The 21,889-nt window shown below is 48.7% G+C and overlaps 1 protein-coding gene across 2 annotated transcripts in view; it reads right to left on the bottom strand.

Annotated features, from left to right (window-relative positions):
• Positions 1 to 362: 362 nt before the first annotated feature.
• The window catches only part of LOC118784909 (mannosyl-oligosaccharide 1,2-alpha-mannosidase IC), a 165,812-nt gene continuing 144,285 nt past the window's right edge, over positions 363 to 21,889 (bottom strand). For both annotated transcript variants that reach the window (XM_036539386.1, XM_036539387.1), the window contains exons 5-12: positions 16,687 to 16,781; positions 13,183 to 13,306; positions 12,626 to 12,719; positions 11,519 to 11,634; positions 7,192 to 7,411; positions 4,149 to 4,321; positions 1,614 to 1,729; positions 363 to 590 (exon numbers count right to left, since the gene is read on the bottom strand). In XM_036539386.1, the coding sequence (XP_036395279.1) occupies positions 452 to 590; positions 1,614 to 1,729; positions 4,149 to 4,321; positions 7,192 to 7,411; positions 11,519 to 11,634; positions 12,626 to 12,719; positions 13,183 to 13,306; positions 16,687 to 16,781 (1,077 nt within the window). In that variant the 3' untranslated portion in view covers positions 363 to 451. The remainder of the gene's footprint in view (positions 591 to 1,613; positions 1,730 to 4,148; positions 4,322 to 7,191; positions 7,412 to 11,518; positions 11,635 to 12,625; positions 12,720 to 13,182; positions 13,307 to 16,686; positions 16,782 to 21,889) is intronic.

Here is a 21,889-nt window from a genome sequence, read left to right as displayed (position 1 = left end):
TGCGGCTTTGGCCCATGGTGAGTGAGTGTGTGTGTGTGCGTGTGTGTGTACATGTGTGTGTTTGTGTGCGTTCGTGTGTGCCTGTGAGTGGGTGTGTGCTGCTCTGTGTGTGTGTGTGTGTGTGTGTGTGTGTGTGTGTGTGTTTGCGTGTGTGAGTGTGTGTGTGTATGTGCATGTATACGCGTGTGCATGGTTTTGTGTGCGTGCATGTTTGTATGTGTGTGTGTGTGCGTGTGTGTGTGCACATGTGTGTGTGTGCGTGTGTGCCTGTGTGCCTGTGAGTGTGTGTATGTGTGTGCATTTGTGTGTTTGCGTGTGGAAGTGTGTGTGTGTATGTGCATGTATACACGTGTGCATGGTTTTGTGTGTGTGCATGTGTGCATGTGTGTTTGTGTGTTTGTGAGCATGAGTGTGTGTGTGTGTCCCAGCACTGGTGGTAGGGATGGGTGTGCTATTCGGGCGGGACCCCGTCAGCCCCCTGCTCCTGTGGGCAGGTCCTGCGGATGATGGGCAGGGGGTGTGCTTCGGTGTTGAAGACCCAGTCCTCCAGCGACAGCAGGTCATCGTCGGAGAACAGCAGGTACAGATACCTGTGGGCGGAGTGACACGGGAGACGGTGCGGTGAGGGGAGGTGTTCTCTACATTCATTCTCTCCCTGCAAGCACAGGCTTATTCTGCCTTCACCTTCTCCCTCTGAGACGTTACTGTTACAATCCCACAACGCTACTCTTTCCACTCATGTGATGGACATTTGTTTTGCACCCTTGTTTGTACGTTTCATCAAATGCTTAATGCAGTCCTGGAATCATTCTGTCAGTTGCCCTCAGTAACATCAGCAGCCAAACTGCACACACAGTCTGAAAAGCAGGAGAGGGACAAGGCAGCACGAATGGGGACCGTTTAACGGCACGCGCACAGCCGATGTGAGTAACGTCTGTGTGTTTTTTTTTTTTTTTGCTTAGACCGCTAAACTGAAAGGTCGATGTAAAAGGAGAACCTCGGCGATAGTTTGAGTGACAGAGGGGTATGTAACTCAGAGCGACGGCGAGGAGATTGAGCAAGGAACAATACTGATGAAGTAAGCTGTAACCTTATTTTATTCCTCCTCTCCGAGAAGCAGGCTGAGGTGTCGGAGAGGGATTTCAGGCGGAGAGAGGGAAAGGCAATCCGTGGAGAAGGCTTAAGAGTTCTTAAACTACAGTGGCACGGCGTTTTTTTTCTGCTGTCTCCTCGGCTCCATTAAGCCTGACACAACATAACGGAGTAGATGGCTCAAATCACTCAGGAGCACCGGGGGGTGGGGGGATTGAGTCTTTCAGAAAAAAACTCAAAGCTTCAAACCAAATGGCTCTCTCTCTCTCTCTCTCTCTCTCTCTCTGTCTCTCTCTCTCTCTCTCAATCTTTAAAAAACCTCATTTTAAAGAGCAGCTCTGCATTAAGAGAGAGAATATTGGGTGAACCTGAAACAGAGCCAATAAATGCCTCGGACTATGTTTACTGATAGCTGTGCGCATGATTAACGTTAATGTGAGCTGTGAATATTGAGAAAGACACCGGAACTGCAGACTAATCCCACTGCTAACACCACTGAGGCTGAGGGGTGCCGCACTCACTTGAGGGTCTCTGAGAGGAAGAAGCTCTGTTGCATGTTGTCATGGCTGGCCGTGGTGGCGTACACATCCCTGATCCCAGAGAAGCCCGCCTCCACACGGCAGTGCTTCTCCAAGGCCTGTGAGGACGAGGGACACACACAAAAGCCCATAAGCATCACCACAGGAGCTGCTGAGCAGTGAGCAGGGCAGGGGAAGGAGAAGGGCTCGTAACCACAAGGTTGTTGGTTTGATTCCCTGCTGGGGCACTGCTGTTGTACCCTTGAGCAAGGTACTTAACCCAAAACTGCCTCAGTAAATATCCAGCTGTATAAATGTAAAAACTGTAACCCATGCAAATTGCTCCTGATAAAAGCTTCTGCTGAATGACAATAATGAAATGTAAATGAAAAATTCTGCCTAGATGCCAACCTCTTTGACTGTACAGACCTAGACCTTGTTTTCCTCAAGTGGAAACGAGAGCAGGTACTGTTCAGAGGCTGTGACTGCACCATTTAGTGATGAAATGAAGGCACCTACTTTGGTCATTACTTTGTGAGTAAGTCAGTCAGTCAGTCAGTAAAGGAGTGAGTGAGTGAAGCGGTGCCGGAGGACTGAAGGAAATCAAAGCCCATGTCCATCTCAAATATGACACATTTTGGCTCCCGAGTGGCTCAGCCGATAAAAGCACTCGTTCTGAGTATAGACTGAGCGCTACAGCCGGGGTTCAAACTCAACCGTGTCACTAGCCGACAGTGACTGGGAGCTCACAGGCGGAAAACACTGGCTTCGTTCCACCGGGGATAGGGGTGGGTACATTGGCAGGGGCTTCGGTCTCTTGCAACAGCGACCCCTGCTGGTCAATCGGGAGCCTGTGGTCCACGTGCCAAAGCTGCATACAAAATGTCTTCCTCCGACTCATCTCTATGCTAGCTTAGCTTGTGGACCGCGGGGCGAAAAGAAGCAGCGGCTGACATTGCGTGTCTTAGAGGAGGGCACGTGCTTGTCCATGCTCTCCCGGATTGACAGTGGGGGTTGTGCAATGGGACCGAACATCGATGATGACAAATTGGACATTCTAGAATTCGGGGAATTGGCCATTCCAAATTGGGGAGAAAATGGAAAAGAAAATATATATATGACACCTTGTAACTTTGTGACAAGTTTCATACGTGAGAGACAGTGTGTAGAGGAGTCAGAGAGCTGTAGCTGGGGAGATTCAGAATTCATGAACAGAGACAGACAGACATACACATACTAAGAAATCCTACAGAATCAGATAAAAGCCATGCTAGTATCCATAAGCTTTCTACCATTAACCAATAAGGAAATCTATAATTCATCAAAGTTAATTTCCTTATGCATTCTGGGGTCTTACTGACTAGAAGCACCAGAGATCATAATTAACATCATTTGTTCACCTAGTTTTTCAGTTTGCAGGTACACACCTCTCAAAAAACTCCACAGTCAAATCCATTTTGGCAGACAAAGGCAAGAAAGGACTTGAAATTAATTAAAGGACATGAACTACCAGTTCTTCACCAGAAAACAGCCATTATCTTTGCAAAAACAGCATTAAACAAAACAAAACACTCAATGGAACCATTATGCATTTAAAATACAGCTTTCTCAGATAGAATTTACAATGTCTTGGAGCAGGTCCAATCGTGATTGGCTCTGACTTGTACTACTTAATCCTACATGAAGCTTCTCTCAAATGACACCAGAAACAGCATGTTCACATGATAAAGCCTCACCACACTATAAATTCAGGCTGTTACTTACAGGAAGAGATAAGTGGATAAGGATGGTAAAAAAATAGCTCCTCATTCCTCAGTCCAAGAATATGGTCATGTAACATATTATTATCCCATAATAACACTGGTCTTCCACATTTTAATTAACAATGGTTCAAAATTAGGGTGACACGCCACATTTAAGGTTTTTTTCTCTCTGTGCCCAATAATTAGATCTTACTAGAAATTCAACACAAATTGACATATTCATGCAGGAAACCACTCTTCAGCAATGTGCATATTGAAGCTATCACAGCACACAGGCCTCACTGCAGTCCAGAGAGGGCCATGCTTCAGATGCCAGCTGGGTGCCGTGCTTAAGCCTCTCCCCCTGTTTGAAGCCCTGGCAGTTCTGTGTCAACCGCGGCTCTCTGTAAGCTGGGATACAAAGCCCTGCACAGCCCCTCAGCCCCACTTTCCCTGACATTAAAGAAACAGCACATGGAAATGGATGTGTCAGTCTACCAGGGAAAGAACCCCACAGTCACCTGGTGGGCTTCTAGTGCCTACACACCAATAGCCACCAATCAGAGATCGCTGAACCTGGCTACATGAGGAAACTGATGCACTGAACTGGCAAAGTTCAGATCTAGCTGAGGCCTGATTATCCAAGGCTAACCTGCAGCTGGTGAGCAAAAACAGGCTCCTCAGCAATTAGCCAAAACCTGCAAGGCATTTAATTTTATTTGACACATAGGATGGCATGGTCACTGCATTCGGACAGCGTCCTCTCTAGTAGGGAGTGTGTTAACACGATGCTCACCTCCACAGCCTCCCAGCCCCACTGCCGGTACTTGGGGTCATGGGTCAGTCTCCACATGTACATGTAGCTCTCGATGACCTCTGGCCGCAGGATGTAGTACCTGTCACTCAACCTGGTCGCCGTGGCTTCCGCGCCCCCGTCGAATCGGAAGGCCTCCGGTCCCAGTTTGGTGGCTGACGGTGTTGCCAGACCAACAAAAAACCAACAAACAAACAGGCAGAGAGAGACAGAGACGGGAATCAAAGCAGCTGTTATTAAAGGCATCTGGCGACAAGAGCCTTTTCAAAAGCACATTGGGACATAAATACAGGTTTGAGTCAGGACTTCATTCAAACGGCTCTAGCAGGCACAATATCAAAACCTTCAAACTCAGAAATACTGGCAATTTCCCCTAGAAAAAATACTTAGGAAAAATTGCAGTTGGCTTGTATCCTACAATTAACAGCCATTTAATTTGGGCCTTAAAAGAAGAGGATGGCATTACAGACGAAAAAAAAACATTTTAAATATTTCATTCCTGCACAACAGCAGCAGCAGCCTGGTGACCTCTGACCGTGCGGGCGTAATTTGCCATTTGGAGAGTATTTTTTTTGATGTTGTTTTTTTCCCTCGTGGCCTTGCACTCCAGATGGTGTATGTTCTCCTCTTTTCTTCTCACAGGCTGCGGCACTCCAAAAAGCTTGGAAGGCGAGGCATTTGTGTGTGGTTTTCTGAGACAGAGACAGAGGGGCTGGGCATGGGGTTATTGTCCCGGTGTTATAATGAGTCCCCACAGGCAGTGCTGGGTAAGCCGCCATGTCCAGCTGGGTCTGGACTCATACTTTAATTACACACAGCTCCAGACATCGTGGGAAGGGTGGGGAGGACCAGGTCATTTTGCCGGTTAGATCTTTCACTGAGATTTATCCTCAGAGAATATAAAGGCAAGGAGCGGGGATTGTAAAAAAAAAAAAAAAAGGAGAAAGATGGAGGTCTCCTGTGCCTCTGATTGGCCAGCCTTAGCTTTTGTTTTTTTTCTGTGTAAAAATGATGACTAGATGGGACAGGCCTGCAAGCTTTCCTGTCTTTCAGGCTTTTTCACCCAGAGTGTTTGTTTTTCCTCAAATGAAAAAAGATCAATAGGTTTGTTCAGAAAGCCAGTGCTAACAGACCAAAGAATCAACAGTGCGTGGTGTGGAATAGGGCGATGGATCCGGCTGCCATCGCCTCCTCCATCTCCTTTTGGGAGGAGGAACAACACAATGCTTTATTCCCCCCCTACAGCCACACACCCTCCCAGTGTGCCCGCGCGCTCCAAACCCCATGCTTACGTCCTTCTGGTTTGACGGAGACGGTTATTAATAACACTATTTCTCATAAAACAACGCCCTGGACTCACTGATATAATGAATGGGAAACGCATGCCTGTGAGCTTGCTGACATTTTGAAAACATGACCTCTTGTCCTTAAAATAACTATGCGATGGTGTTGATACTGAAGCCCCCTGCTGCACGACAAATGGAGGCCATTCATCTCTCACCCCACACACGCTCCGGGTGCTTGATAATATCTTGAAACCAAAGCGTTTTTCACTTTTTTTCCCCCAAAAAGTGCTTCAGAAAATATGTACTGAAAATATGGCAAAATACCCAGCAGTTGGTAAAAAATATTATTGTCAGCATTAAAGATGGCACTGAGCATAAGACACTCTGTGGTTTAGTGCAAATCTTTTTTTTTTTCCTTCCTCCAAAGGCAACTAATCCACCAGCCGTTTAGAACCTCCCAGTAAAACACTGCATACTCTCTAATGAGAAGTGAAACCGAAAGACTGGATTTAAAAAAAAAAAAAAAAGCTGAGCTGCCTGTTGGGCAGGAGATCAAAAGTGTTCTGAGTACACCAAGAAACCTGTTCTATGATGTGTCACGTTAAGAAAAAAAAAACTTCTGAAGACGAATGCACCCGGCTCTCTGGTAGAAAGCTGAAATTGGCTCTGCAGATTAATTTTTCGTAGGTGTCAGGGCAAGAGACTGACGTACAGAGGTAGGAGCACACAGGATTTTTCTTAATCCAAACATTGCTTTTCTCCCAGCTACCACTTAATCTGTCTCTGTTGCAGCCCTATGAGCAGAACCGGCATGATAACCAAGACCAAGACCAGAGTTCTTCTGATCCCCATCCCTGGGCCAGCTTGTGTTTATCAACCACAAAGATAGAAAGACTGTTTAGTCACTTCAGCCCTTTATTATTAATAGAGGGCCTAAGAGCAAAAGTGAACTGTGAAACCAAAGCAAAGAAAGACCATGTTTGTAGAGTAAATTTTATGCCTCATCAAAGATACTCACAGCTCCTGCTGCCCCAACACCACTAGCAATGAACAGCTATAGCGTGCAGGTAGTCCTGTGTTTGCAGGTAGTCCTGTGTTTGCAGGTAGTCCTGTGTTTGCAGGTAGTCGTGTGCTTGCAGGTAGTCCTGTGTTTGCAGGTAGTGATGGTTTTGCAGGTAGTCGTGTGTTTGCAGGTAGTCGTGTGCTTGCAGGTAGTCGTGTGCTTGCAGGTAGTCGTGTGTTTGCAGGTAGTCCTGTGTTTGCAGGTAGTGATGGTTTTGCAGGTAGTCGTGTGCTTGCAGGTAGTCGTGTGCTTGCAGGTAGTCGTGTGTTTGCAGGTAGTGATGGTTTTGCAGGTAGTGATGGTTTTGCAGGTAGTCGTGTGCTTGCAGGTAGTCCTGTGTTTGCAGGTAGTGATGGTTTTGCAGGTAGTCGTGTGCTTGCAGGTAGTCGTGTGCTTGCAGGTAGTCATGGGCATCCTGTTCTGTCTGCAGGTCACTTCATTCCTCCTGCCACTCTTCTGCCCTCGCTCTCATTACAGAATCTGCCTTTCTTACCAACCCAGGCTACGCACAATTAGATGAGAATGATTCTGTCTGATTCTTGTTTCTGGCTCCTGAGTGCTTCCCCCTGCCAGTCACACACCTGTTTGCCTTTGTGGTCCTGCTGTGTGCTCCTGGCTCTGAGCTGTGACTTAAGTGATGCAGGTGTGTCTGTATGGTAACCATGGAGACTCCCACCTGAGCGACTGTAGGACTCGTGACAGGTGTGAGTGATCTCGGCCGCCAGGTCCAGGTAGTGCTGCCTCTTTTCGGGTGGCCCGTCATCCGCCCCGATCCCCACCATCCCTCCGGAGAAGCAGGCCAGGTGGCCCATCTTATGATCCAGGAGCCCCCCTCTCCACTCCGCCATGTAGGTCAGTCCGCCAGGAGACTTCTGCACCAGGTTCGCCTCAATGGCCTGGGGAGAGACACAGCCAGGAGCTTATTACAGTACATTATCAGCATTTAGCAGATGCTCTTATGCAGAATGGCTTACATAGGTTACAGTTTTTACATGTGATCCATTAACACAGGTAGATATTTACTGAGGCAATTCCGGTTTAAGTACCTTGCCCAACAGTACAGCAGTAGTGCCCAAGTGGGAAATCGAACCAGCAACCTTCCGGTTATAAGCCGTGCTTCTCACCACTTTGCTACACTGCCGCCCTTTTAGGAGAGAACGCAAACCCTAAACCCTTCCATCTATCTTTGTCTCACCATAACGCGGTAAGTACGCATAAATTTCTCCCTCACTGTAGGGAGGGTGGGTAGAGTAACTCAAGCAGCAACTGACAAATCAGCTTTTGTGTTTTCAAATATGGGGCTTTCCCACCAGTCACAGCGTGACTGCATAATACAAGAACGGGAGGACCACCAACTGCCTGCCCACTGTGGAGACCGATGGTTGCGTGCTGGTCCAAGAAGCTGTCAGGGAAGCAGAGATACTGAGAGCAGGATACACTGAAACCAGCTCATGTTTTCACAGGGAAGACTGAAACCAGCGCACGTTTTCACAGGGAAGACTGAAACTAGCTCACGTTTTCACAGGGAAGACTGAAACCAGCTCATGTTTTCACAGGGAAGACTGAAACCAGCTCACGTTTTCACAGGGAAGACTGAAACCAGCGCACGTTTTCACAGGGAAGACTGAAACCAGCGCACGTTTTCACAGGGAAGACTGAAACCAGCGCACCGATCAAAGACAGGCAGGCACACACGGGGAGAGATGAGTCACTGCGGGCGGTAACAAAAGGACGCAGTGGGGGGTAACGCGCTGTGCTCTCTGCTACACTCCCTCTGCACAGTGAGAGCATCAGTCACACTGCCACGGCACTGAGTGCCAGCTCCCAGGCTGCGGGCACCGTCTGCAGAACCGGGACAGCTACTGCACCGTCTGCAGAACCGGGACAGCTACTGCACCGTCTGCACCGCCTGCAGAACCCTGCAGAACCGGGACAGCTACTGCACCGTCTGCACCGTCTGCAGAACCGGGACAGCTACTGCACCGTCTGCACCGCCTGCAGAACTGGGACAGCTACTGCACCGCCTGCGTCCTGCAGAACCGGGACAGCTACTGCACCGTCTGCAGAACTGGGACAGCTACTGCACCGTCTGCAGAACCGGGACAGCTACTGCACCGTCTGCACCGCCTGCAGAACCGGGACAGCTACTGCACCGTCTGCACCGCCTGCAGAACCGGGACAGCTACTGCACCGCCTGCAGAACCGGGACAGCTACTGCACCGTCTGCACCATCTGCAGAACCGGGACAGCTACTGCACCGCCTGCAGAACCGGGACAGCTACTGCACCGCCTGCATCCTGCAGAACCGGGACAGCTACTGCACCGTCTGCAGAACTGGGACAGCTACTGCACCGTCTGCAGAACCGGGACAGCTACTGCACCGCCTGCAGAACCGGGACAGCTACTGCACCGTCTGCACCGCCTGCAGAACCGGGACAGCTACTGCACCGCCTGCAGAACCGGGACAGCTACTGCACCGCCTGCGTCCTGCAGAACCGGGACAGCTACTGCACCGCCTGCACCGTCTGCAGAACCGGGACAGCTACTGCACCGTCTGCGTCCTGCAGAACCCTGCAGAACCGGGATGGCTACTGCACCGTCTGCAGAACCGGGATGGCTACTGCACCGTCTGCAGAACCGGGACAGCTACTGCACTGCCTGCATTTCTATATATATATATATATATATATATATATATATATATATATATATATATATATATATATATATATATATGTATATATATATATACGCACACATATGTACATGAGATTGAATACAAGTTTTAATACTTTATGCTAGTTTGAAGATGTAATACAAGGGAGATCAAATTCATTCCTGGATGCGAAATTGATGTTGTTATACGCCTTATACGCATGGAAATACAGGCATTTTCATCAATATCCTCTCTTCTCTCAGCTATGCCCATCCCCCCCCCATCCTCTCAGCTCTCATTAGCACCTGCAGGGATCCAATCCACACCTCTGCTCTGGGCTCTGCTGATATCACAGCTCAGGTGTGTCTGTAGCTCTGCGGTCAGGAGCACAGGTGCGTGGCGTATGGCGTGGGACTATATTTACAAAACCACTTACACGTACAGCACCTGTTTGAAACTTTATATTATTTATGAATCAGAGCTATATGCACTGTATCTGTATGCTTGCTCACATTTATGAAACAGAGCTATGTGGGCTGCGTCTGTATGCTAGTTAAGTTAGCTATTATTTAGTGATATGTCATGGAAGTATGAGGAAATGCATGGTTAACATCTATGATGGCCAAACAAACCAAGCAGCTCATTTCCCTAGCTGCTCTAGGCAGGTACTGACAGCGGAGTTTATGGTAATGCAAAGAAAGTAAAACTTTAGCAGTCAGCATCGGCCTCCTAGCCCTCCGAAATACATCTCTTGTTATTAATTAACGTACAACAGGGCCACGACACTCCTCCAGGCCACAGGCAAGGGATCCTAATTAAAACCTGCTGCTCTAATTAGAGGGGAATAATTGAAAATAATTTGTTATCTCTTGATTGTCTTTAGTGTGACTGGAGGATCTTCTTTTTTTGTCTTATTTGGAATATACAGCTAAAACGGCAAGACATTATGCCAGCAAATTAAAATAGCGCAGCTGTACCATCAGCCAATCAGAATGCGTCACCGCAGCGACTCATCTTTAGTTCCACTCAAAGCTTGGCTGCAGGGCACCCCACAGACTGCAGGACAGTCTGGCAGAATGAAGTCTGAAAATCTGGAGCTGCTTCTGTGGGTGTGAGAGGAGGCGTATCGTGTGATGCACCCTACCCTACCCCCCCACCCACGCACAGGCCTCACTGTACCCACAATGCTCTGCTTCTCCTCTGCTCTGCTGTTCCACCCGCAGGTGACAGGCCGGCTCAGGGGACGGACCGGATGTCAGACTCACGCTAAGGCCACTGTTAGCTTTAACTTTGTTCCCTCTTTATTCTGCGGGACTCCCTGGTCTCGACCTGCTCCGCCCTGAACAGGCAAGCCTCCTGCCGATTGGTAGGCTCAGGCTGTAAAGGTTGAACGCTCCCATCTTCATCCTGGGGCCTCTGGGATGTGAGCGGAGAGCGTGTGTCCAGCTCCGAGGAGCCAAGGGACAGCTAGCAGACATACGTTTCTCCTGGGAGCTGACATGATCACCCACCTGGCCTCTTACCCCTCCACTGCCCTCCCAAACACTGCAGATACACCACACCAAGAGCTCCGGATACAGACAAGAGCCATTCTGCATGTAACCACAGCAACTCTTACACTCCCTGCCCCTGGTGGATTACCACAACAAACTGAGTGTGTGTGTGTGTGTGTGTGTGTCTGATTGGCTAGCTTGCAGTAATGTTGTATTGCATCTTATTGTTACACCACTCATCTCTGTATATCTCTCATTAAAAATAATGTGTTACATTTACTTAGTGGCTTTTAGCTTTTAAAGGTTCTCAAAATGCTTTAGAGTGAAGGAGGAGGGGTCACCTCAACCACCACTAACAACCCACATCACCCACCCGAGTGATGCACGGCAGGCATTTTCCAGAACACTATCCATGCATCAGCTGAGGTGGAGAGGCAGGGGATTATTTAACCAATTAAACAGGGGGATTGTTAGATAGCCAGTGACAAGAGCCTTATTCGCAATTTATCCATCAATTTAATGTCTCATTGAAAGACAATATCTCCTACAGCACAGTGTCCCCATCACTCTTTTCCTGTTAGGACCAAAGGGAAGACTGCCCCCTGCTGGCCCACCAACACCACTTCAGGCAACAACAAACCTGGTTTTCTGGCCAGCTCTCTCACGCAAGCCCAACCCTGCTTAGCTTTAGCCATTAGCTAATTGCAGGATGAGGTGGCTGCTCTCAACCTTTCTCTCTCCAACCCTCTTTTCTCTCTCCTGTCTCCCTCTCTCCTCCTCCTTCTTTCTGTACCCATAACCTGTAATGGCAGCTGCAGCAGGTCCCCACCTGTGTATCACCCCAGAATACATACCTCCAGGGCCGAGTAGTACATCCTCTTAGCCTCCTCGTCAGTCTTGTCAGACATCAGATATGATTTGATCAGATACTCATAGAAGCTGTCTCCCAGGCCTCCGATGGACACGTGATCTGAGAGAGGGAAAACCCAGAGTCATCCCACAGCCCCCTGCACAGATCCCTCCTCTGTGGAGGAGCCCAGAGAGAGACACATGTGTGATAACAGCCTGCATCAAAAGACATGAAAAAAAAAACAACATGCGACACCCATTCAAATCACACAGCGAGGCCTGGATCCAGAACAGACCTTGAGATTTTACGGCAGGGATCGATACTGAGAGTAAACGACAGGGGGTTTTCCTCTGTGTTTGATTCCCCTGGATTAAAACGGCAGCTGAGTGTTGCTGTGCAAAGGTTATCCCTCTGAGCTCCCTTTGTCCTTGGCAGTTAGACACGAGTTCAGACGTGGCTCACATGAGCCCCCATTTCCTACCACTTCTTTCAAAATTTGCTCATATCCAATTCGATACATCCAGACCTGTGATGGAAAATGTTTTTTTTTCTTGTGGGTTTTTTTTTAAACTTCTTCCACAAGAGAAAATGAAACATTCGCTATCCTGGGGCAATGGGATATTCTACTTAAAGTCTAGGAAGTCAGGAGGTTGGAGGTAGATATTCAAATGGAGGGACAGGCTCACATGCATGTTAAAACAAGCGCAAAGCTGGAAGCCTCTGAATACGTTTTAAATCCACATAAATCTTCATAATCGCCATGATCCAAGGATCATCCCTCAGATGCCGGCGTTGGCTGCTGCTTACTGATATCAGAGTGTAACTGTGATTACAAGGCTGTGCGGCCTGCAGCTGGAATGCTTTCTTCAGGCAGTCGCACTGGTGCCCTGCAGGTGTGCAGGTGTACCTGTGACCACAGCACTGCAGGTGTGCAGATGAACCTGTGACCACAGAACTGATCTGGCAAACCTATACCCCTGGATAAAGGTATCTGCTAAGACTACAGCAAAGAGGAGGAAACGAACTCCGTGTCAGTGTTGTCTCATGACTCAGGCTGGGTGTTGTGTTTGTAAATGAAAGAAGTTTGAGCATCGGGGTCCCCTGTACGCACGCTGAACCCAGTTCCCGCTCACAGGACTCAGGAAGTTGGGGTACAGGCCGTGTGGCTTTTCGATTTTGTTGAGCAGCTTTCGGATGTTCATCACCTGCAGGGAGAGAGAGAGGGCATAGGTTACACCTGTGGTTAGAAGGCGAGTCGGAGGCCAGCTGGTATGTGAGAGGAAGGGAAAACATTCATTTAAACAGAGTCACAGCTGTAGAGACACTCTTCAGTAACACTAACAGTAATTCAAACAAATTATATCATTAAGAATAGGTAATGGAGAAAGTATAAAGTGGATTAATTTGGCCTTCTATCAGTAGATATTACATTACATTATTATCATTTAGCAGACGCTCTTAACCAGAGTGACTTACACAGGTTGCATTTTTTTCCACTTGTACAGCTGAATATTTTACTGAGGCAATTCTGTGTTAGGTACCTTGCTAAAGTGTATATACTTTAACATTTATGTCAATGATACATTATCCAGGGTTAGGAAAAGCCTTCCTTGAGCCTTAACCCGTGTTTTTTAACCATCCAGGTCCCCTGCTAGCTGAACGGCTCACCTTCTCAGTAAAAACAGGATTGCTGGAAAGTTCCGTCAGGTGGACAAACTCCAGGTGCAGGGTTCCAAATTCCGCCAGGATGCTGCTTCCTGCTGAGGCCCACCCCCAGCTCCAGCTAGTGCCGCTGCAACAGAAATACAGCCATGACCACCAATCCAATCGCAGACCGTGAACACCAATCAAATCGCAGACCGTGAACACCAATCCAATCGCAGACCATCAACACCAATCCAATCGCAGACCTTGAACACCAATCCAACCACAGATTATCAATCGCAATCCAACCACACAGCATCAACACCAATCAAACTGCAGACCATCAACACCAATCCAACCACAGACTATCAATCACAATCCAACCACAGGCCATCCACACCAATCCAACCGCAGACCATCAACCGCAATCCAACTGTAGCTATGAACCCCAATCTAACTGCAGACCATGAACACCATTCAGCAAAAGACAGTGAAGACCACCCTACACTGAAACTCAACCACACTGAGGAAGGTGACACTGACCCCTGTCCAAACCGCCTCTGCCCCCACTCAGTGTCTTGTGGTCCACAGACATTCCTACGCTGGTACCCCAACACAGTGCATTTACAGAAACTGACTGAAAGCCTCTGTTATTTGTTTCTGTGTCATTGTTGCTGGTGACTCGCCTCACTTTGTGGGAACAATTGATCACAGCTACTGCTCTGGAGGAGAATTTGGCTCAATCTGGGAAACAAAATGAGCTTTTCTTCTGCACAGAGTAAATAAAGAAAAAAAAAGAAAAAAACAACCACAGGTGCAAATGTGTCTTGGAAACACCTTAGAGTGGAAATACTCCAGAAAAAGATTTGCCTTTGTTTGGAAGATGAACAAAGGTAGATCAAAAAAATTGCACCCATCTTTCAGTATTTTGATTTCAGGATTTTGATTTCTGAAATAAACGCAGTCAGAAAAATGCAAGTCAAAAGAAAAGCAGAGGACAATAAAGAGAAAAGCAAAGCAGAGTATCTGCACTAACACCTGGATTCGTTCAACAGTAGGCCTAACCTTTCAATTACAGAAAAATGCCTCACTTTTTTTCAATACAAACTCAATTTTTCCCCTCAGTTCAGAGATTGCTGGACTTGCCAAACTATGTTTGTGAAGAAAAAAAGTAACGATAACTGAGTGTGTTAAGGACAAATACCGAATGATCCCAATGCAAGGGAATGTTTATTCATGCATGTTTCAAATGAATACATTGACTGAGAGAACATACACAACTGTACAGAAAAGCAAATCTAAGCAGCTGTCAAAAGCAAAACAGGGAGGAAGACAGACAGTTAGATAGAGAGAGAATGATAGAGGGAGAGGGAGATGGGGAGGGAGAGAGAGCGAGAGGAGAGGATAAAGAATGCACTATAACTGCTCTGGAGGTCTGGATTTTGTGATATGCGTGCAGGGACCTGCTGTAACTGGGAGGTCAGTAGACTGATGTTCTAGCAGTGTTACATCAAGAGAAAGGGGGTGAAAGAGAGAAAGGAACGGGGGGGGGGGGCAATTCTGCAGAGCCTGTGGTGGTAAATTGGAAAATCCTGATGTATGTGTGTATTAAAAATTCTGTCTACATCATAAGCTGCTCAAATTCAAGTGGCGCGCATGTGTGCAGAATCAATGGCTAATAGACCGAGGCGGGACCGAGCGGCCGCCCGCTCTACTCTGCGCGAAAACACCTGCATCACCCCGCCATTTAGCTTCCAATCCGTCCACTCTGCTCCCCACAGCCGCGCGGCCCAATCTAATCACGGGGCAGAAACCACGAGCGCGCCCCGACGGGAGGAATGAAACAGCACGACACAGAAAAAAGCAATTACTGAAACACAGAAGGAGCGAGTTTCACGTGCCGCTGGGAGCCAGCGCGGACAGGCGCTTTACCCGCTGACCAGAGGGAAGCGGGCATCAGCACAGACACAGCGGGCACTGTGGAGAGGCTCTGTGACAGCAGCAGGCTACTGTAGCACCGCCCTACCACATCCAGGACAAGCAGGGGGAGTCCAAGCAAAAGCAGAGGATGCGACATTTAAAACTACATATTGTTCACAGTCCTCTTCTCTCTCACTGGCCAGTTCCCTGAATCTTTGTAAATATAGAAGATCCTCACCATTTTCAGGGGACGCCGTATTGACAATGAAGGATTACTGCAAACAGGCTTCGTTTACAACATGAAAAAAAAAATTATTTTCATCATCAAACAATATAATAATGCAAAACACAAGTGGGTAACGTGTATTTTCCCAGATGTATGATAATGTATGATGAATATAAGAGGATATCATCTATTCAGGGAGTGAAGCTGGGAACAGCGTGTGTTCGCAAACCCCTGACTGGTGAGGGGCCGCTGTAATCATTTATTCTGTTAAAGTGAGGAGAAGACCACAGGGTTCGATGTGTGATCAGTATTGCGACTCTAATACGACCCTGCTGGAAGAGGCTGAGATTTTCCTCCACGTGAATGAGGAAGGCGAGAGTGGCTGAGTGGGAGCTGAGGTTAGCCTGCTGTTTTCCTCCACGCGGAGGGGAGAGTTCTAGCGTGTCCTTGGAGCCTTAATCTCTACACAGGCTGGGCTTCAGTTACCACAGGTCTGAAACACATCCACCCTGACAGCTACGACTGACACGCCGCCCCATGAAGCCGACAGCCAGCTCTGCTATTTATTCCTCTGATCAGAACGTGACAGACCGGCTTGTCATGCTCTCACTCTAACACTTTAACTCGTGACATTGGGTTTGGGAGTGTCTTTGCGAGTGGGTCCTGTGTGTGTGTGTGTGTGTGTGTGTGTGTGTGTGGGGTGTGTGTCTGTTTTCAATGTGTTTGTGTGGCGTGTGTGTCTGTGTGTGTGTATGTGGCGTGTCTGTGTGTGTGGTGTGTGGTGTGTGTGTCTGTTTTCAATGTGTTTGTGTGGCGTGTGTGTGTGTGTGTGTGTGTGTGTGTGTGTGTGTGTGTGTGTGTGTATGTGTGTGTGTGTGGCGTGTGTATGTGTGCGCTTCAGTTCGTATCCCCAGCTCCTTGTTACTGATCTGACTGGAATTAGTTCTAGAATCAGTTAATTAAATTCTGCTGCAGCTGTCTGAAGGCTCGGCCAGCTAATTGGGAGCAGGTGGATGGAGGAGGTGCCAAAAAGGGTTGTTTGTAAAAAGAAAAAGAAAAGGGAGAACAGATAAAGAGCTGGGAGAGGAAGCTGAGAGAGGAAGCAGGGAGAGGAAGCAGAGACAGGAAGCAGGGAGAGGAAGCAGAGAGAGGAAGCAGGGAGAGGAAGCAGAGAGAGGAAGCAGAGAGAAGAAGCTGAATAAACTTTAATCTGTACCCTATTGCATGTGCTGTATGCAGCTCAGTGCTGAAGATCCTATAACATCACCTGAACTGCTTTACACAAACGCACACGCAGGCACACACACACACACAGCACTGTCTGTGCTAAAAGCACTCACTCTGCTGAAAGAGCCATCTCTCAGCACCTTCCTGCCACTCACCTGCCCAGGTTGATGACTCCTCGGGGAATGCCAGTGGGCGTGTTGAACGCAGGTAACAGCTTCTCTCCCAGCTCGATCACCTTCTTCTTAAACACCTGTCAGAGCAGAGAGAGGGAAGTATTCAATTAGTATGTAAGAGTCTGAGGCAAGCCGATCAGATAGAGGTGTGATAGGGCAGGTAAGAGTGTGAGGCAAGGAGACACCTACAGTGCAGCAAACACACACACGTGCACACAATTACCTACGATTAACAGTGGAGGAAGCTGGAGGAAGGCCCGGCCGTCCTCGTAATGTCTTTCCTCACTCACAACAAATAAAGCTAATTATCTGGAACACAACAAACCGAGCACAAAGGCAGGACGGAGCCACTCCGGCAGGATTAAAACCATCTCGCTGATGTAATCCACGGCAGTCCAATTAAACAGCGCTCTCCTCGTCTGCAGCGTGAGACAGGGCCAGCGCAGTGCGATGCGTCATCTGCAGGCAAGATCAACACAGTCGCGGCGTCGGCACCCTGCAGATGCTCCCCAATTGCTGCAAAGTACTGTGGGAGTCACGCATGCAAGGCGCTATATAAAAACGCCGCTTCCAGCCTTCGACTGCGTTTCAGTTTAGTCACCACATGCTCAATCTGGGCAACAGAAGACAGTCCACCTGGATGGCTCTCCATGCACAGCTTAGCCATATTTAAATCCAGCCGATCACATAGGCAGGACAATTTGTCGGATGGAAAAGTCACCCCTCACACCCATCTAGGATTTGAACGTGTAGCCTTCGCTGCACAGAGAACAGCCCCTGGAGTGTGACTGACAGGCAGGATAAACTCCAGAGGTCAGACTGTAGATGGAGCTGCTTCTGTGCAGCAAGGTCACTGCTGAAGGCTGAAAGGCGGTGTGTCTCAGAGCAGAGCGTGAAAGCGCAATGTGCTCACAGGTCAGGGCGGAGCCTGAGGCCTTACAGCCTGACGCAAGGCTACAAAAACTCAGCGATCATTGGGGTGGGGCGGCGCCCCCGTCTCGGTGGATCTGAAGGTCAAACTCTGCCGTACAGGAATCTCGCCCCTTGCTCGCACCCCTCTGAGAGGGGTTAAACAGGGAAATCGATGTGCAGAGCCGGCCGGGCCCTCGTTAACCTTTTTCTCCGTCAACAAAATTATGAGCAGGAATGTGAAAAGCGGTCTGTGCTTTTCCTCCGCAGTTCCAGATGTATCAAAGGGTCCGTTAATAAGGCCTGGCTTATGCTTTTCCCAAGGCGCATCTCCAACAAGCAAATCATCAGACGCGAGGCCGACGAGAGAGACCAGACTGCTGGGTCTGCTGCATGCTCTGAGGGCTGTCAGCTGCTCCTCCAACTCAGAGTCCCTACACACTGTGCCTCTACATCACACCCTACCTGCCCTATAACGCACCTACCTGCCCTATAACGCACCTACCTGCCCTAACACACCCCTACCTGCCCTAACACACTCCTTCCTGCCTCATCACACCCCCACCTGCTCTACCACACCTCTTCCCCCTCCCCATGTGACCCTGAGACATACGCACGTGCGGTGTGTGTGTGTGTGCGCGTGTGTGTGTGTGGAACATTAAGCAGCTCCCCCACTTGGCCGCAGCGAATCAGAAACCCCGCAGAATCCTGCGACTGTGTGAGCAGAGAGAACCCGGCGGATGGCAAGATTGATCTGCTATGACAGCAGACAGCTCGCATACTTCACTTTCAATTTGTACCCCTCTTAGGAACGCACCCGCCGGAATAAAACAGCTCTCTTTCCCGCTCCCCTCTCTGAGCCCCTACCTCACACAGGGCCAGCGGGGTCAGTGACACACACACACGCACACACGCACACGCACACACACGCACACACACGCACACGCACACACACACACACATATGCACACATATGCACACACGCACACACACACACACACACACAGACACACACGCACACGCACACCACCATCCCTACACAATCTCTTCCCATCTTATTTTTCCACCTTCTTAAGAACAATGGCTCCAATTTGATGATGAAATTGCAAGAGCTCTTGAAAAACAAACTGCATATGTGACCGAATTCTCTCTAAAATGTGCAGAGCATTGCACCTCCTCTGAATAAGAAGAAACATTTCTGCTTTTTTTACTTTCATTTTCTGCTCTCCAATGACATACCTGAGTGCTCTGTACCCTGAGTGGTCTGTACCCTGAGTGGTCTGTACCCTGAGGGCTCTGCCAGTAAGCAGCATTGTGGCACAAGGAGTGTGGCTCAGATAGACCGGGGGTTACAGAGCCTTCTCCCTCTGTCTGCCCTTCGCTCTCACATTACATTACCCTCACAATACCTGCCCCAATCAGCAAGCAGACCTCGGTGACTCACTAAAGCAGAGCCCCACCCAGGACTCAAATCCATGTTCCTATGGTAACTCGTCCTGTGCCCAACTCCTCACAAAGAGTGGCATCAACAGTTTGAGTGTCATCTCGTTCCTTAGACAGAGTTCTGAAAGGAAAGAGCAGATTATTACTGCATAACCCTGAGATTAAACAGCCCATATTATAGTGTTTTCAGGGTTTATGGTCTTGCTGGGTCCCGCGATAACTCCTCCTCTCCACGCTGTTCACTGCGGGCTCTCTGTGCTGTTCAGGACGGGTCTTAAGTGCCCCCACCTCTTAGTGAAAATTACAGAAAGGGTAGGGAAAGGGAAAAAGGCTGCATTACGGTCTGCAGGAATCCCTTTGGACCAGAGAAAGCCGCCCTGTGTCTGCAAATGGCTTCTGTGCATTTGGGAGGGAAAGGAGGGAGGACCGTGGCAGGACACTGAGGAAACGTCAGTTTTGCTTAGAGATACAGAGGCTGCAAAACACGTTTCCTGACGACACCCCCCCACCCCCCAACCACACACACACACACACACACCGACCCCCCCCCCCACACACACACACACACACACGCGCACACACACACCGACCCCCCCCCCCCCCCCCCCCCCCCCCCCACAAGCATTATATATAACACTGTTTACACTGAGACATAGAGCAGCATATGTATTTGATTTACCTTTGTTTTCTAGGCTGTCCAGTTTCAGATTAACACAAGTTAAACTTGTAGCATTGCTTGAATGGCGTTGGGCTCACACACACTGGTCTGGGAGCGTTGTCAGCCTGGCCTGACACTGCTGCTCGTTTAACTTGGATGGATACACTTCTGTTCTCTTGTGTTGGAAGTCGCTCTGGATAAGACCGTCTGCTAAATGAATGTAATGTAATGTAAAGAGCTACAGAGTTCTGTACCTGCAAGGTAAAAGTGAGAGAAGCAAAAGTGTCTTTAAAGCCGTGTTTTGCCTCTACGTGGAACGAAAGCGCAGACGTGTTTGCGCTCACTGCTGAGGGCCTCTGAGGTTTCTGTTTTTCTGCCTGTCTGGACTCCTGCTGAAAGCACACACAGCAGATCACTGTACCTCCCTGACCTTCAGAGAACTTTTTTGGCCAGCAGAGTGTATAAGCAGCTCTGTGTGGCTGCAGATGAATAATTCCTGTTTCGCAGCTGTCTGCTTCCTCCAAACATATCTCACCTTCATCAGTCCCGGCCAGAATGGGCCCTCTGTCCCCCTGCACCTCGCCCCTGTCCTGCCCGCTTCGGGAGATCGTTCCGCAAGGCCACAGAGAGCCCTGGGAAATCTCGCTGTCCAGTCACATTCTTCCTCCATTCAAACACAAACCTCACAGCCTGTTTTTTACACTATCTGCCGCTGTGCTGAAAGGCATCAGCTCTGCCTGAGTGCTGTTTCACCCTGGATTCAGTCAGCAGCACGTCTTTCAACACCGGCTCTCGAATGCTGCTCTTCACCCCTCACAGACACAGTCTGGCAAGTTCAGATGTCGCCAAAGTGAAAGAGAGAAGCTGCACTTTTATTGGAAAAAAATGAAAGCTGGCATCTGTGTCATGGTTTAAGTCAAATGTTGACTGAGCACGTAAGCAGCTCTTTGTGTGACTCTAATTTGAAAAATTCACACACATAATACAACTTTTCATTTATCTATGTGATGTTCCTCCTCACCTCTCTTTGAAGTGAGTTGTATCTGACTACGCAAAAGCCCTCTGCACAGAGGAGCTGTCTACGCAAACCTTTCAAAGAGTCTTCCCACCTGCTCGGGTCCCAGCTGAAGCACAGACAGAACAAACAACACCCAGCTTTAATGGGGAAAAAGCAGGGGGGTGGTGTGGTGTAGTGGTAAGGAGCGGGGCTCGTAACCAAAAGGTTGCAGGTTCGATTGCCCTCTCAAGCGCTGCTGCTGTACCCTCAGGCAAGGTACCTAACCCACAACTGCCTCAGTAAATATTCAGCTGTACAAACGGATAGCATGTAAAAAATTGTAACCTATGTACATTGCTCTGGACTAGAGGAAAAATGCAGTATTACATTACTGTCTGCTAAATAACAATAATGTAATAATGTAGAGTACAAACAGCTGCAGAGACCCGCTGTCTCTGTGCCTGGCACCACACACTTCCCACTCCACTCCGGCAAGAACCATCGCGCTGCTGGAGACTCCCGGACACAGCTGCAGCACCATGGCAACGGTGCAACTGTACTGCTGGGCCCACTCATGAAAGCCGTGGATCTTCAGAGAGCATCACTCCAGGACAGAATCCACATGCTGTCTGACTACAAACCCGGCATGGCTCACGGCAAGGCCCGACTCACTTCCTGATCGCAACACCGTGCGGGATGATGTAGGCCTGAGGGACACCCCCTAAACCGACGGACAGTTGCGTGTGCCGGGGCTGTCCATCATCCTGTCCCCCAAAACAGGGTGACACAGCTATGATGCACGCTGACCGTCTGTCAGTTTCCGAATGACAACACTTCTGTTCAGGAAGAGAGTCCAGACAAGGCACAGCATGCATAATTTATAGTAAGTGGATGCAACCAGGAGAGGGTATGCTAAAAAAAAAAAAAAAAGATCAAATAAATTAGATATGAGGACCTCTCAGGGAACAGAGTCCAACACATAATTTACCACTAAAGTAATACATTGCCACACAAACAAGCACAGACAGCACTGAAGAGACTTCTGCACAGAGTGTGATATTAGGGGAAATCTCACATTACATTTACAAACCTTATTACTCTTGAGCTTTGTCATGGCAGAGATACATGTTTCTTCCCTCTCCTCAAATGGTGTTTCTGTGTATCCCTCGCTTCACAGC

The sequence above is a fragment of the Megalops cyprinoides genome, chromosome 10, assembly GCF_013368585.1.
Source record: "Megalops cyprinoides isolate fMegCyp1 chromosome 10, fMegCyp1.pri, whole genome shotgun sequence".
NCBI lineage: Eukaryota > Metazoa > Chordata > Actinopteri > Elopiformes > Megalopidae > Megalops > Megalops cyprinoides.
This window is presented reverse-complemented; position numbering and strand designations above follow the sequence as displayed.